The sequence below is a fragment of the Halichondria panicea genome, chromosome 11, assembly GCF_963675165.1.
Source record: "Halichondria panicea chromosome 11, odHalPani1.1, whole genome shotgun sequence".
NCBI classification, from domain to species: Eukaryota; Metazoa; Porifera; class Demospongiae; order Suberitida; family Halichondriidae; genus Halichondria; species Halichondria panicea.
Window position 1 is genome coordinate 2,516,470 of NC_087387.1, and position 11,642 is coordinate 2,528,111.

The window sequence follows — 11,642 nt, forward strand, 5'->3', positions numbered from 1 at the left end:
TTTGCAGCTCACTTGGAAGTTTGGAGCAAATAGTAAATTGCAAAAAACCACTTGAGATAAGTGTAACAGTCACCAGTAAACCACAATACTATAGAACAAGGGACAAAGTTAAAATGTTGGATTCAGATCTTTATGTGGATATATAGATCTCTAGCTATACCTAGTACAGTATTCAGCATAAACTACTGGTTGGGTAACCATGAAAAAACTAATCCTTATCAAGAGGAGTTAAGTGGCGTACTATGTCATTGTGGCAGAGAATTGGAGACTGGTTCAGCAGCAGGCTGTTTCTCAGTCAACAATAGCTAGACGAACAGGCAGTTTATTTCGTAATCAAGCTACTCCTACAGCCCAAACTGAGTACTTGTAGATAGAGATTTGGCCAAGTTGTGGTTTAGCTGTAAACTGTTACATTGACAAGTGGTTTTTTGCATTTTACAGTAATATTGTTTGCCAAACTTCACGTGAGCTTATGTGAGCTACAACAAATAGCGTGAAAAACTATAACAACTAGAGCACTAAAGTGCAAACCCTTGGCTGGTGACATGATTAAAAAGAAAGCAGAAATATAATGCAGTGCATATAGTGAATATAGTGATGTTGTTATCATGTATGACTTGCACAGCAACTCAGGAGCAATAAAACTAAACCAGACTGGAGGCATGCTGAAACATTTGAGAACAGGTAGTGGTACTAGATATATGCACTGTGGATTAGGATCACAGTAAAGAAGCCTGGAGTCTCAGAGAAGTATGGCTCCAGGTTCTGCATGGAGTAGGATCCCAGTCAGCAGCAGGAGCTATAATTCAAGCTTCTACTTTAGTGACCCTGTTCCATTGTTCCTGGTATATATAGCTTTCTACTTTAGTGACCCTGTTCCATCGTTCTTGGTACAGGATCACTTCAGTTATAAGTAACGCATGTGCAAGTTCTGTTCAAGCTACATTTTGCTCGCTTTTATTAGACAAAGGAGCTTTGACACCGAAAGCTGCCACTATCAAAAGTACTAACTTGTTGTGTGGAGGCTACTCATGCTGTAAACGCAGTGCTAGAACATCCAGGTAAGCAGACCTAGTCACAAGCTTCTTAGCTTTTGCTCGACAAAGAAGCTTTAACATCAAAATCTGCCACTATTTAAATCAAGATATTGTTCTGTGAAGGCTACCTATGCTGCAAACACAGCGCTATGGCATCCAGGTGAGTAGATATACTCACCACAAACAGACAAAATGTACCTGTGACAAACAAACAAACAAACAGACCAACAGACTACTATACCCGCTGGCCGCGGCACGGCCTCGGGTAACAAACAAACCAACAGACTACTATACCTGTGGCCGCCCACGCGCGCCTCGGGTAACAAAACATAAAGATCTGGTCTATTCCAAAATTTAAACTTTGTCCCTTGTTCTATAGTATTGTGGTTTACTTATGTAAACTGTTACACTTATCTCAAGTGGTTTTTTGCAATTTATCATTTGCCCTAAACTTCCAAGTGAGCTGCAAAGGGCAGTAAGATATTTCTAGTCCATAAACACAGCACATAGTTCAACTTGACCACAGATTGAGTGTTTGTGGTTAGTGGCTACTAGGAGTACCACACTGTACAACATGTGCAACAAGATGAATTCCACTGTTTGTGACATATAATTATAATTTATAGTGTGCAAGACCACTATTCATGTGCCCTAAGTTTAACTGTCCGTTCCAATCATTATTTTATGCTCTGAACAGCGAGAAATTGTACGAGGTGTAAAAGGTGTCAGAGAACACTCATAAAAATTTGCTGCACATGCACTGATGCCAAAAACCAACAACTTTCTGACACCCATGACTCGCAATCCACCACCAAAGATTTTCTTGATGCAGCTTGGGCTCAAATACACTTTTAATGGCCTGCCAAGTGTTGACGTTCCATATCTCACCAACTGGATTCACGTGGTGCAGGCCACTGCGGCAGTGTAGTTCTAAGGGTCACATGCGAACTTACCAGTGCAACCCACTCGAAATGAGAGCACCTGTCAGATTTAAATCTCTAATCTGGAAGAATCGATTTCTTGTTCTTGGAGTTACACCGAGGTGTTATGCAGGGCTGACTGAAGGCTGTATCCCCTATGGCTTTAAACGAAGTTTGGTTGGGTACTTGCCAGCAAGATCACAAAAATTACTGGTGATTACGAAGTTCTGGGTAAAAAGAAAGCACCAAAACTATCCCCATGCACAAGAACGCACTGTTGTTTACTATACTTCAAAGAAAAACACTCTCGTAGAGAAAGTGGTATATTATTTTGTTGTTCCACTTCCCAAGGATCCATATACCAAACTGATCGCAGAATTCAGAGCACAAGCCATCTACAGGTTCTATCCCTAAACTCCAACTGAGAACAATTCTCATAGTTTGTCAATGCATGGAATTAGAGATACTGAAGTTGCTGATTTACATGCAGACGCTTGACGAAGACGTGCTCTATTTGCCAATACATGCCGTTCAACAAGGAGCACATGCATTACAACTATATAAAGATCAGGGCGTGCTGTATTGGACATGGCAGCCAAGTCTAAGCTACTACGGGCATTTTGCTGAATTGTTGGTCGGACCAACCATAACTATACACCCTGTATTCTATCAATTCCGACTACAAAATGACGAAAATCATGTATCATGTTTGGTGTCCCGCGTTCAGCAATCCTACCAAATGCCAATAATCATGCAGTTAACGTGAGTTCCCACACGCAAACGTAGTGAATACTATTTATTCTACGTCGATGGTTGCGAACACTACACGGTCTCTTTGCAAATTAAGGGAGACATAATTCTAATAACACAACTCGGTCAAATAGGAGTTGGTAGATTATAATAATTATGCTGGAATAATTTTGAACGTAATAGGCACATTTTTTTGGTGAGAAGGCATACATTAATAGTATGGCTATAGAGTGCAATATGAGATTAATAGCACGAGTAACAAGCAATGGCAAGGACACTAATTGCATGAGGCGCAGCCGAGTGCTATTAACCTTGCCAGTGCTTGTTATAAGTGCTATTAATCCCTTATACAATATGCGATTATTCTGGCAAGGTTAATAGCACTCGGCTACGCCTCGTGCAATTAACCATTGCTTGTTACTCGTGCTATTAATCCCATATTGCACTCTTAGCCATACTATTAATAGGCTGCTTTTGGAAGTACAATTAAGTCACTACGAATCATAATATAAACATTATTTTGTTGGCCTGATGGTTGTAATGGAAGTACTAGCTGGTGACGTGGTTAATTATCTCCTTGGCATTCTGTATTAGTGCGATGACATACATGTTGTGCGGGAATAACAGCCGATTTGTGGCGATTAATAGGCTGTAAACTTGAGCATAAAAGAATAGCATATTAGCAATAATTACTGGAGCATAATGTACCAATCCCTGGTCACCTCCCGGGCTCAGAGAGAGTCAGATCAGCTGCTACAACGACTATCCACCAACATTGAATAAACTTTTGGCATTAGTGGAGTGCAAAGAAGTTCGACTCACTTGAAACACACTCACCAAACGAGCCAAATTGCCAAACTAAGTTTATTCCCATTGCACAAACACGTAACTTCTATCTACATAACCCAGCTCCCTTTGCCTCACATAATTATGATGTTTCTGGTCACCATCAAATATATCTGGTAACGTCCAAGACAAAAGTAGCACCAATCAAGTATTTACCGAACACGATTGTAATACTGAAGACGGATAGCTAAGTTAAATATGATCAGAATACCATGCATGTGGGTCATAAATTCCATCACTATCACCTTTATTTTCCTCATTCTGCTCTCTGTAATCTGTGTTATATCCGGCCGTAATAAACGTACATTGAATTATTTTGGGGGCAGCCAGTATACAGAATAACGAGTGGCCGCATTTCACGGCGAGTTTTGTGCAGTAAACATTGCAGTAAACAACTAGCTAGCAATCCGTGCTCAAATCAAATGGCCGGTATATCGAGGTGGTCATACTTCAGAGAGTCAGAATAGCGAAAGTCTACTGTATATACATGGCAATTCATGCATAGTGCATGATTGGGCCACATATATACTATACCGGGCCAATAAACTGCTTGTGGCACTCATAGCCATGTACAAAAAAGGTTGAAAATGTACTTTTTGAGATGCTAAGCAAGCTAACCCTTTTTTCTTTAACTGACTCCAAACATTCCATTCAACTTAAAACTCTCTGTCAAGCCGTCACTGTTGCACGGCAAACGTGACAGCTTGCAAGTACCCCCCTTGTCTCATAGTGCCCGAACCACTTTGAACACTAAAAGCTAAGCTTTAGCTAGTCTCGCACCAGCCCCGATAAAAAAATTGACCTAGCGCTCAAATAGAAAAAACGTTCGGGGCTGGCTGCCCGAGACTAAGCGTTAGCTGCAAAGTCTACAGGGGGTAAGAAACATTTAGATGTCTCATAATACTCCATAATACTCCCTTATAGATCTATATAGGTACATGCGGACACTGTCAGAGGACACAACGGATACAACAGGCAGACTCTCAGTTCTGCACTGAGGCACTGAGCACAGACAACACACACATGTGCATAGCCTCCTTCACTTCAGTGCGGCCTGGAATCGAGGCTAGCATGCACATAGCGTGGTTGAGGAGGGCGTGACCAGACTAATATCTCCTCTCTGTCCTAGATCCTCTCCAGCCTGGGTCCCTTTTTGTACTGTCTACAGACGTATACATGTTCGAGAACCAGACTGTTTGAGACACTTGTCTGAACGTAAGCTGACTAGACTTAAATTGGGTAGTTCTTGCTTCGCCTTGTGATCGTATTTAATTACCGTGTATGCATGTAAGACCTCGATTGAAGTCAGAAAATTGCTGAAGCTTCAGGGTGTCGCATATTTGGAGGGTCGCCTTAAATCGAGGTATTACTAGAATGTTTAGCTGGTGAACAGTGCTGAATAAGCCAAATCAGTTTTTTTATTTTTGCGAAGCATTGGGAAGTAATCAGCACTCACAAAATATTTGTTAATGTTTGATGCTCATAACTAGCAAAATAAGCTAAACAGTAAAATCGCTGACAAATCTATATACATGTGAAAGTATGCCACCTTAAGGTAACTAAAATTAAAATTAATCTAGAGTGACTATAATTTATAGTATTTCTGCATACGGGTCAAACTGCAGACTGACTCAGCTAACTAACTAGCTATGCTGTTGTATGTCTATGTGCTAATTAAGCTATTTAGCAAAGCAACATACGGTACTACAAAATCAGAGCTACGCCCATACATTTGGGCAAAAAGTATACTGATTTACATTTGCAATGGGAAGCTCTGATTTTGCAATCAATTGGTAGTCTCGCAAGCCACGCCCCTTGGTTTCACCATTGCAAAAGAGTATAGCAGCAGAGAACCCCTCTTTGCATAGAGGTGGATGAGAGGCTCCTCTTGCTTTTGATAGGTCCTCTCGACCACAAACAGCTGCATGGAAACTCAGCCGACCCCATTGCGACAGTATCTAAACAGATCAATGTCAGTAGAGTTGACTAATGTTTTAATAGTACTGACATAATTATGGGTAATGCTGCAGCCATTCATATCTACCCATACACTTTCGTTTTTATACAAGCAAACACTACGTGGTCATGTTCATACCTACAAACTGGGAAACTGACAGTGCAGCACAAAACGAGTTTGACGGACCTTTCTTTTCGTGAAGTTGATCTGTTGTCTGCAACAGTTGTAGGAAACAGAATAAATAGAAGAGGAAGAGGGATTGGAACAGAAGTACCCTCGAAGTACCATCGTTGCATGTATATCTCCGCGGTTTTAAACAAGGCTTACTTTTAATTATATGAAAATTCATGAGAATTGTTTTGCTTCTGTAAAAAGTTCACGAGCAGTCTTGCTGCTAAACATAACTTTCATCTCATATAATTATTTGAGACACAGCACACTATACTTAGTTACACAGCCTTATAGCTATAAGGTATACTATGGGAACACAAGCATGCATGAATAAGCACTCTGTGTACCTCTATATATATATAGCTACTTCACGACAATTGAGATATCGTTTCCAAGTGACTCATGTGGTTCAGATAGTGGTAGCTCCTCTGAGATGTATGCATAATTGGAGTTGTGAACAGATACACAGATGGTCCATACGTTATACAGAGCCAATATACGTATATAGACTTCATTGTAAAACATCACGTGAATCGCTCCCGTTTCCAATCCCTCTTCCTCTTCTATCAATTAATTGTAAGACATGCTAAGCTATAATTATGCAGATGCAGTTGGTTGTAAAGGTGGTTCCTTCTGACATAGCCTGGCATTGGCAGAATCTGAACACTGCTGATTGTCTTGAACGACTACCTTCGTCATCGTATGGAGCCTTGAAGAAAAGTTATCATGGTAATAAAGCTGTATCTTGCAGTGACTGTAAATGTTGTCTTTATATCTGTTATTGTATACTACAAATGTATAGGTCGAAAGGGACAATCATCAAGCTCATTCGTCGAGACACCCACAAAAGAAGTATCTAGTAAGTGCATTCTAGCACACAATAACAACTAGAGCACTAAAGTGCTAACCTTCGGCTGGTGACATAATTATAATAAAGAAACCAGAGGAGTGATATATAATACATGTATATTGACTGAGTCGGACAGCACAGCAAAGAGAAAACAACAATCATAATAATTGTCTCGAATAAAGGCCGCAGGGAGCTAGCAAGCAGTCAACGTAGTGCAAGTTCAAGCTTATTCGACAATGAAGCTTTCACATCAAAAGCTGCCACTATTAAAACTAATAACAACAACATGTAATTGTAATTGTTGTGTGAAGGCTATATATATCCATGGCGCGATGATATCCAGGTGCATGAGCATATAATTATATATAGACTCAGAATACACCAACAGACAATCAAACCAACGGACTACTATAGAATCTACCCGCTGGCCACGGCATGGCCTCGACGCATTGTATAATATATAAGAGAATTAGTCGAGCAATATTTACAAAGATAGATGTACTGCATATCTCTGTTGCTGTAACTTTATTCTGATACAATTATTATTGTAAATGTATCGTACTTCCTATAGTAATTATGCAGTTGAACCAGAGCTTTCATTCACCTCAATAGCAAATCTCCCAAAAACAATAATGGAGAAACATGTTTCCTTCCGTACCAAGAAACCTGTTAGTGTTAGTGGAGTGATTGGTTCTGCAGCAGGTCAGGGGGCTCTATCAAAGCGATCTGTTACTACCCCAGGTAAGCAAGGCTTTGTATACTGTCTATAGTTGCATTCTGAGGTGTAATATTCTAACTAGTCTCCAGAGTCTATCATCTTGCCCCTTGAACATCCAAATACATGTATCATAGTGTTATTAATTTGTGCAGTGTCCTGTACTACATGTATCCCTGAATGTCTGGTGGTTATGTTCTTACTATCGCTCCTCATCATCCTTGTCATCAGAATGTGCACAACTTGTACGTGAGTTTGTACGAAAAGATACTGATCTCTAGAACAGCAGCGCTATTCTCTATCTTGATTCAGCAAAACCGAAGCTCTGCACACGCTTTTTATACTATCAACTGTGCTGTAAAAATGGAGCTTAGCTGCTCTAGTCTTTAGCTCAAATTCCAGAGCATAAAACCTTAGTTTAAGTGCTTACTTTTTATGCAGTGTAGTTAGTTCAAAGCTCTGCAGGTGCTATATCATCAGTGAGCTCAGCTAAAGGTGAGATTTTCTATAAAACATACTTTTTCGTAAAGGCTAATAACTTACCCTACGTAGATACCATGCACTGTTAGGCTCTAACGGTATAGTGTCTGTATAATTATAGCTTTGAACTAACTACTGCACTAAAAAGCACTTAAACGAAGATTTTATGCTCCGGAATTTGAGCTAAAGTTTGGAGCAACTAAACTCCATTTTTACTGCACAGTTGATAGTAAAGCATGTTCGTTTTCGCTGAATCAACAATAATTGCTGGTCCCAGTCCCTAGAAGGTCACTCACATAATAGTTGTGTTCGTTATGTTAGTGTGCTAGCTAGTGGTGTTTTCTGCTTAGTGTTTGCTAGTTGGTTGGTGTTTTTCTGCTAGTTTGTTTTCTCTTCTTGAGTATTGACGTGTTGGCGACCTTTGACCTATGGATGTGATTTTGACTATCGTATAGCGGGTTATTTTTGAGGCACTAGATTTTCACGGATTGCCCAAACAAAACGTATCAAGGATTTTATTTTTGAGGATAGCGGTTCAAATGCACCCCTACAGTAGAGAGGTTTCAATACCGGATGTAAACCAATTTTCGAGGCACTAAATATTTTCGTTATTCCTCGAAAACCTTGAAAATATTTTGCCCTGAAAATAACCGGTATAAAAATACATGTATATACACACGTTATATTCATGAGCAAACTGTTTACCGTAACCTAAACAGGAGCCATAAGCGCAACAAACTCTTACACTGTAAGTTTCTACTCGTTTCTTCGAATGACTATGCGCTCTTCATTTTCTTTATGTGTAGACATTATTTATAACTGCATGTACAGTGGAGTGCTATGATTGTTTAAAGTCTTTTAGCTTAGCTATATACCGTAGAAACTGGATTATTAGCACTTCTTCGACTATAAGCATATCTTTATTTTTAAACGCATGCTCAACTGCAAGCTTTTTATACTTGAATCGAAGCGCTTTTCCAATTATGCGAAGGTTATTAGTGAAATTTTAGAATTGATTCAGCTAATTTTGTTTATCTGTGAGCTAGTTAGCTTGTACAGTGCATGATAGCTATATATATAGCTGCATGGTGGTATCCACCTGGAAGGACTCCATGGGAATGCTGTTACCTTGTCTGATCATGTTGAGAGAATGTGAGACATGGATGAGATCCTTTATTCCAAGTTCCTGGTCAATATTATAATAATAATATTATTAATAAAATTATGAATTTAAATGATGTAAATGAACTGTAAAATGAACTGTAACATAATAGTATGATATAGATCCAGTTAGGGTTGCCGCTTACCTTGCTTGCTCACTTTCTAGCCAGCTTGCGAGTTAGTCGGGCATCGTCGCCAACGGTAGAGGGCGGCAGCGCCCGACTACTTGCGAGTCAGCTCTCATCACAGAGACATCCGGTTGCTGGGTGGGGCTCGAAATGACTGTATTATAGGCGCATTCTCGAATATAAGCGTATAAAGCTCTGCTATTGACCCCAAAAGCGCATGCGCTAATAATCCAGTTTCTACGGTAAAGCATGCAAGTTTTGATGTTGTTTTTTCGTATAATTATTTTCTTTTTCTCCGTACACACATATTCCTCCGTGAAAAACTTGATGAGGCTACCATAGAAACTGGATTATTAAGCGCTATACTCAACTATAAGCGTATCTTTATTTTAAGCGCATGCTCAACTGCAGGCTTTTTATACTCGAATTGAAGCGCTTTTCCAATTATGAGAAGGTTATTAGGAAATTGATTCAGCTAATTTGTTTATCTATGAGCTAAGTTAGCTTGTACAGTGCATGGATAGCTAGCTGGTGATATCCATCTGGAAGGACTCTCTGGGCATGCTGTTACCTTGTCTGATCATGCTGAGAGAATGTGAGACATGGATGAGGTCCTTTTATTCCAAGTTCCTGGTCAATATGAATGTTTTTATAATATGAATTTAAATGATGTAAATGAACTGTAAAATAAACTGTAACATAATAGTATGATAATTATAGATCCAGTTAGGGTTGCCTGCATGCTTGCCTTGCTTGCTCACTTTCTAGCCAGCTTGCGAGTCAGCTCTCATCACAGAGACATCCGGTTTCTGGGTGGGGCTCGGAATGACTGGCGCATTCTCGAATATAAGCGTATAGAGCTCTGCTATTGACCCTAAAAGCGCATCATGCGCTAATAATCCAGTTTCTACGGTATACTCATAGTTTTGTTTTATGCATGGTATAGCCAAAGCCACACCCATAGGTAAAAGGTTGTCAGCTAGCGAAGGCTCGGGTATAAAACTCCACAACCAGAAAGACTCATATATATATAGATATAACCTTAACTGGAGCAAACACAAGTATAGTAGTGAGTGACCTTCAGGGCCATCGTATAGACCTAAATCACTGAAGGCTAAACCTAACCTTTGGTGGGATTCCAATCAGATGAACTCGCTCTTGAATCCTGTAATTTCATATATTCACATTGATTGCATTTGTGCATGTATTCACATTGATTGCATGTATGCATGCATTCATGGCTAATAGATTTTGCGATTCTGAAAGTTGAAAAGAGAAATGATGCGATTGAAAAGGGTGTGCTGTCGGACCGTCACTTAGATTTTATCTCCATACAAGTTGATCGTCGATCCAAGCTGTTTACATGGAAGGAGCATGGATTCCAAATTAGCATCCCTGATAATTCGATTGTCCCTTACACTACATGTGCGCTATATATATACAGCAGTACCTCTGGATCGTACAAGTTTCCTTATAAGAATGAGCTAGTTAGCCCTGTTTTCTGGATTAATTCCAGCCCGTCTTGCACCTTTTTAAAGTGTTTAACAATTAATTTACAACACTGTGCAAATTTAAAGTTGAACAACAAACTCACATTTGTTCGAGCTGATTCGGATATTACAAACTGGTTTAAGGAAGTTCCTAGCCTCGGACATTTCTCAGAAAAAAGTCTCTATGGATCACTTGAGTTAAGCCATTTTAGTGGCTATGCAATTACTTTCATTGATCGATCTGCATGTGAAGGTGTGTTTTATGTACCCTGCAGTTATGAGATTGTGTAAAAGTGTATATTCAGTTAGCCTATACCTATATAGTGCATTATGCATACAATTGGGTTGGTGTTCTTATTGAATGGTTACACTTTACACATGCAGCTGTTGACCGGCTGTACAGTGCTAGTCTGTTCTATTTGGGCCGAGCTCTGGGAGACTGGGTAGTTCACCTCGTTATCACTTGGGACACTGAAGTACATATCAGAGTATGTTACCATGCATGCATGCATTGTATTCATGGATTGTCAATGCTACCTGGTTTCATTGTTTAGAATATGTCAAGCTGTACTATCAAGAAGTGAAACACGGTGGAGAGTATCTTCACATTTTAAGTGGCCCCTTTATTGCAATCGAGCTCGTTGATGATACGTTAAAACTCTACATCCCATTGGACGGAGTTTCAATTGATGGATGGAGCATCACACCTCTCACAGTACCAGTGGTGAATACTGTATAGTGTGTGTAATTTATAGAATACTGTCAGATGGGATGGGCTAGAAACCTTCAATTGAACTTTACTTCCTTCAATCCACTGCCGTTCGTTGTGACGTCACTGTTTTACTGACCACAAATGTTGTTCATCTGGATCCACCAGATACCGGCGGATGGTTAGCGCATGTGCAAGCAGTTGATACCAGGCCCACTTCCCTGATGAAGTGCGGCCTGGGATCGAGGCTAACAGCATGAAAAGTTATTATAATTACGTAATTATTCTCACGCACAATATACTATTAGTTTCACAACACGTCTGGCCTTAATGCAATGAGCCTTGTATCTAGATCTATAGGGGTATTATTCTATTATAGCGTAAGCAGGTAGACTCTTTTGGTCCCGGCAAAATCATCCCATGCTATC

The 11,642-nt window shown here is 39.9% G+C and overlaps 1 protein-coding gene across 2 annotated transcripts; it reads left to right on the forward strand.

Moving 5' to 3' along the window:
• Positions 1-4,506: 4,506 nt before the first annotated feature.
• On the forward strand, positions 4,507-11,223 carry LOC135344386 (uncharacterized). Of its 2 annotated transcripts, none has more exons than XR_010397430.1 (7): positions 4,507-4,768; positions 6,287-6,410; positions 6,484-6,540; positions 7,144-7,272; positions 7,402-7,495; positions 10,264-10,758; positions 10,890-11,223. XR_010397430.1 is itself a non-coding variant. In XM_064541590.1 (7 exons), exons 2-7 carry the CDS (start codon positions 6,287-6,289, stop codon positions 11,057-11,059), a joined length of 1,065 nt encoding a protein of 354 aa, XP_064397660.1. In that variant the 5' UTR covers positions 4,508-4,768; the 3' UTR covers positions 11,060-11,223. The 2 variants fall into 2 exon arrangements, 1 of the variants encoding a protein (XP_064397660.1); XM_064541590.1 differs by having other exon boundaries at positions 4,508-4,768; positions 7,402-7,491.
• The last annotated feature ends 419 nt before the right edge of the window (positions 11,224-11,642 follow it).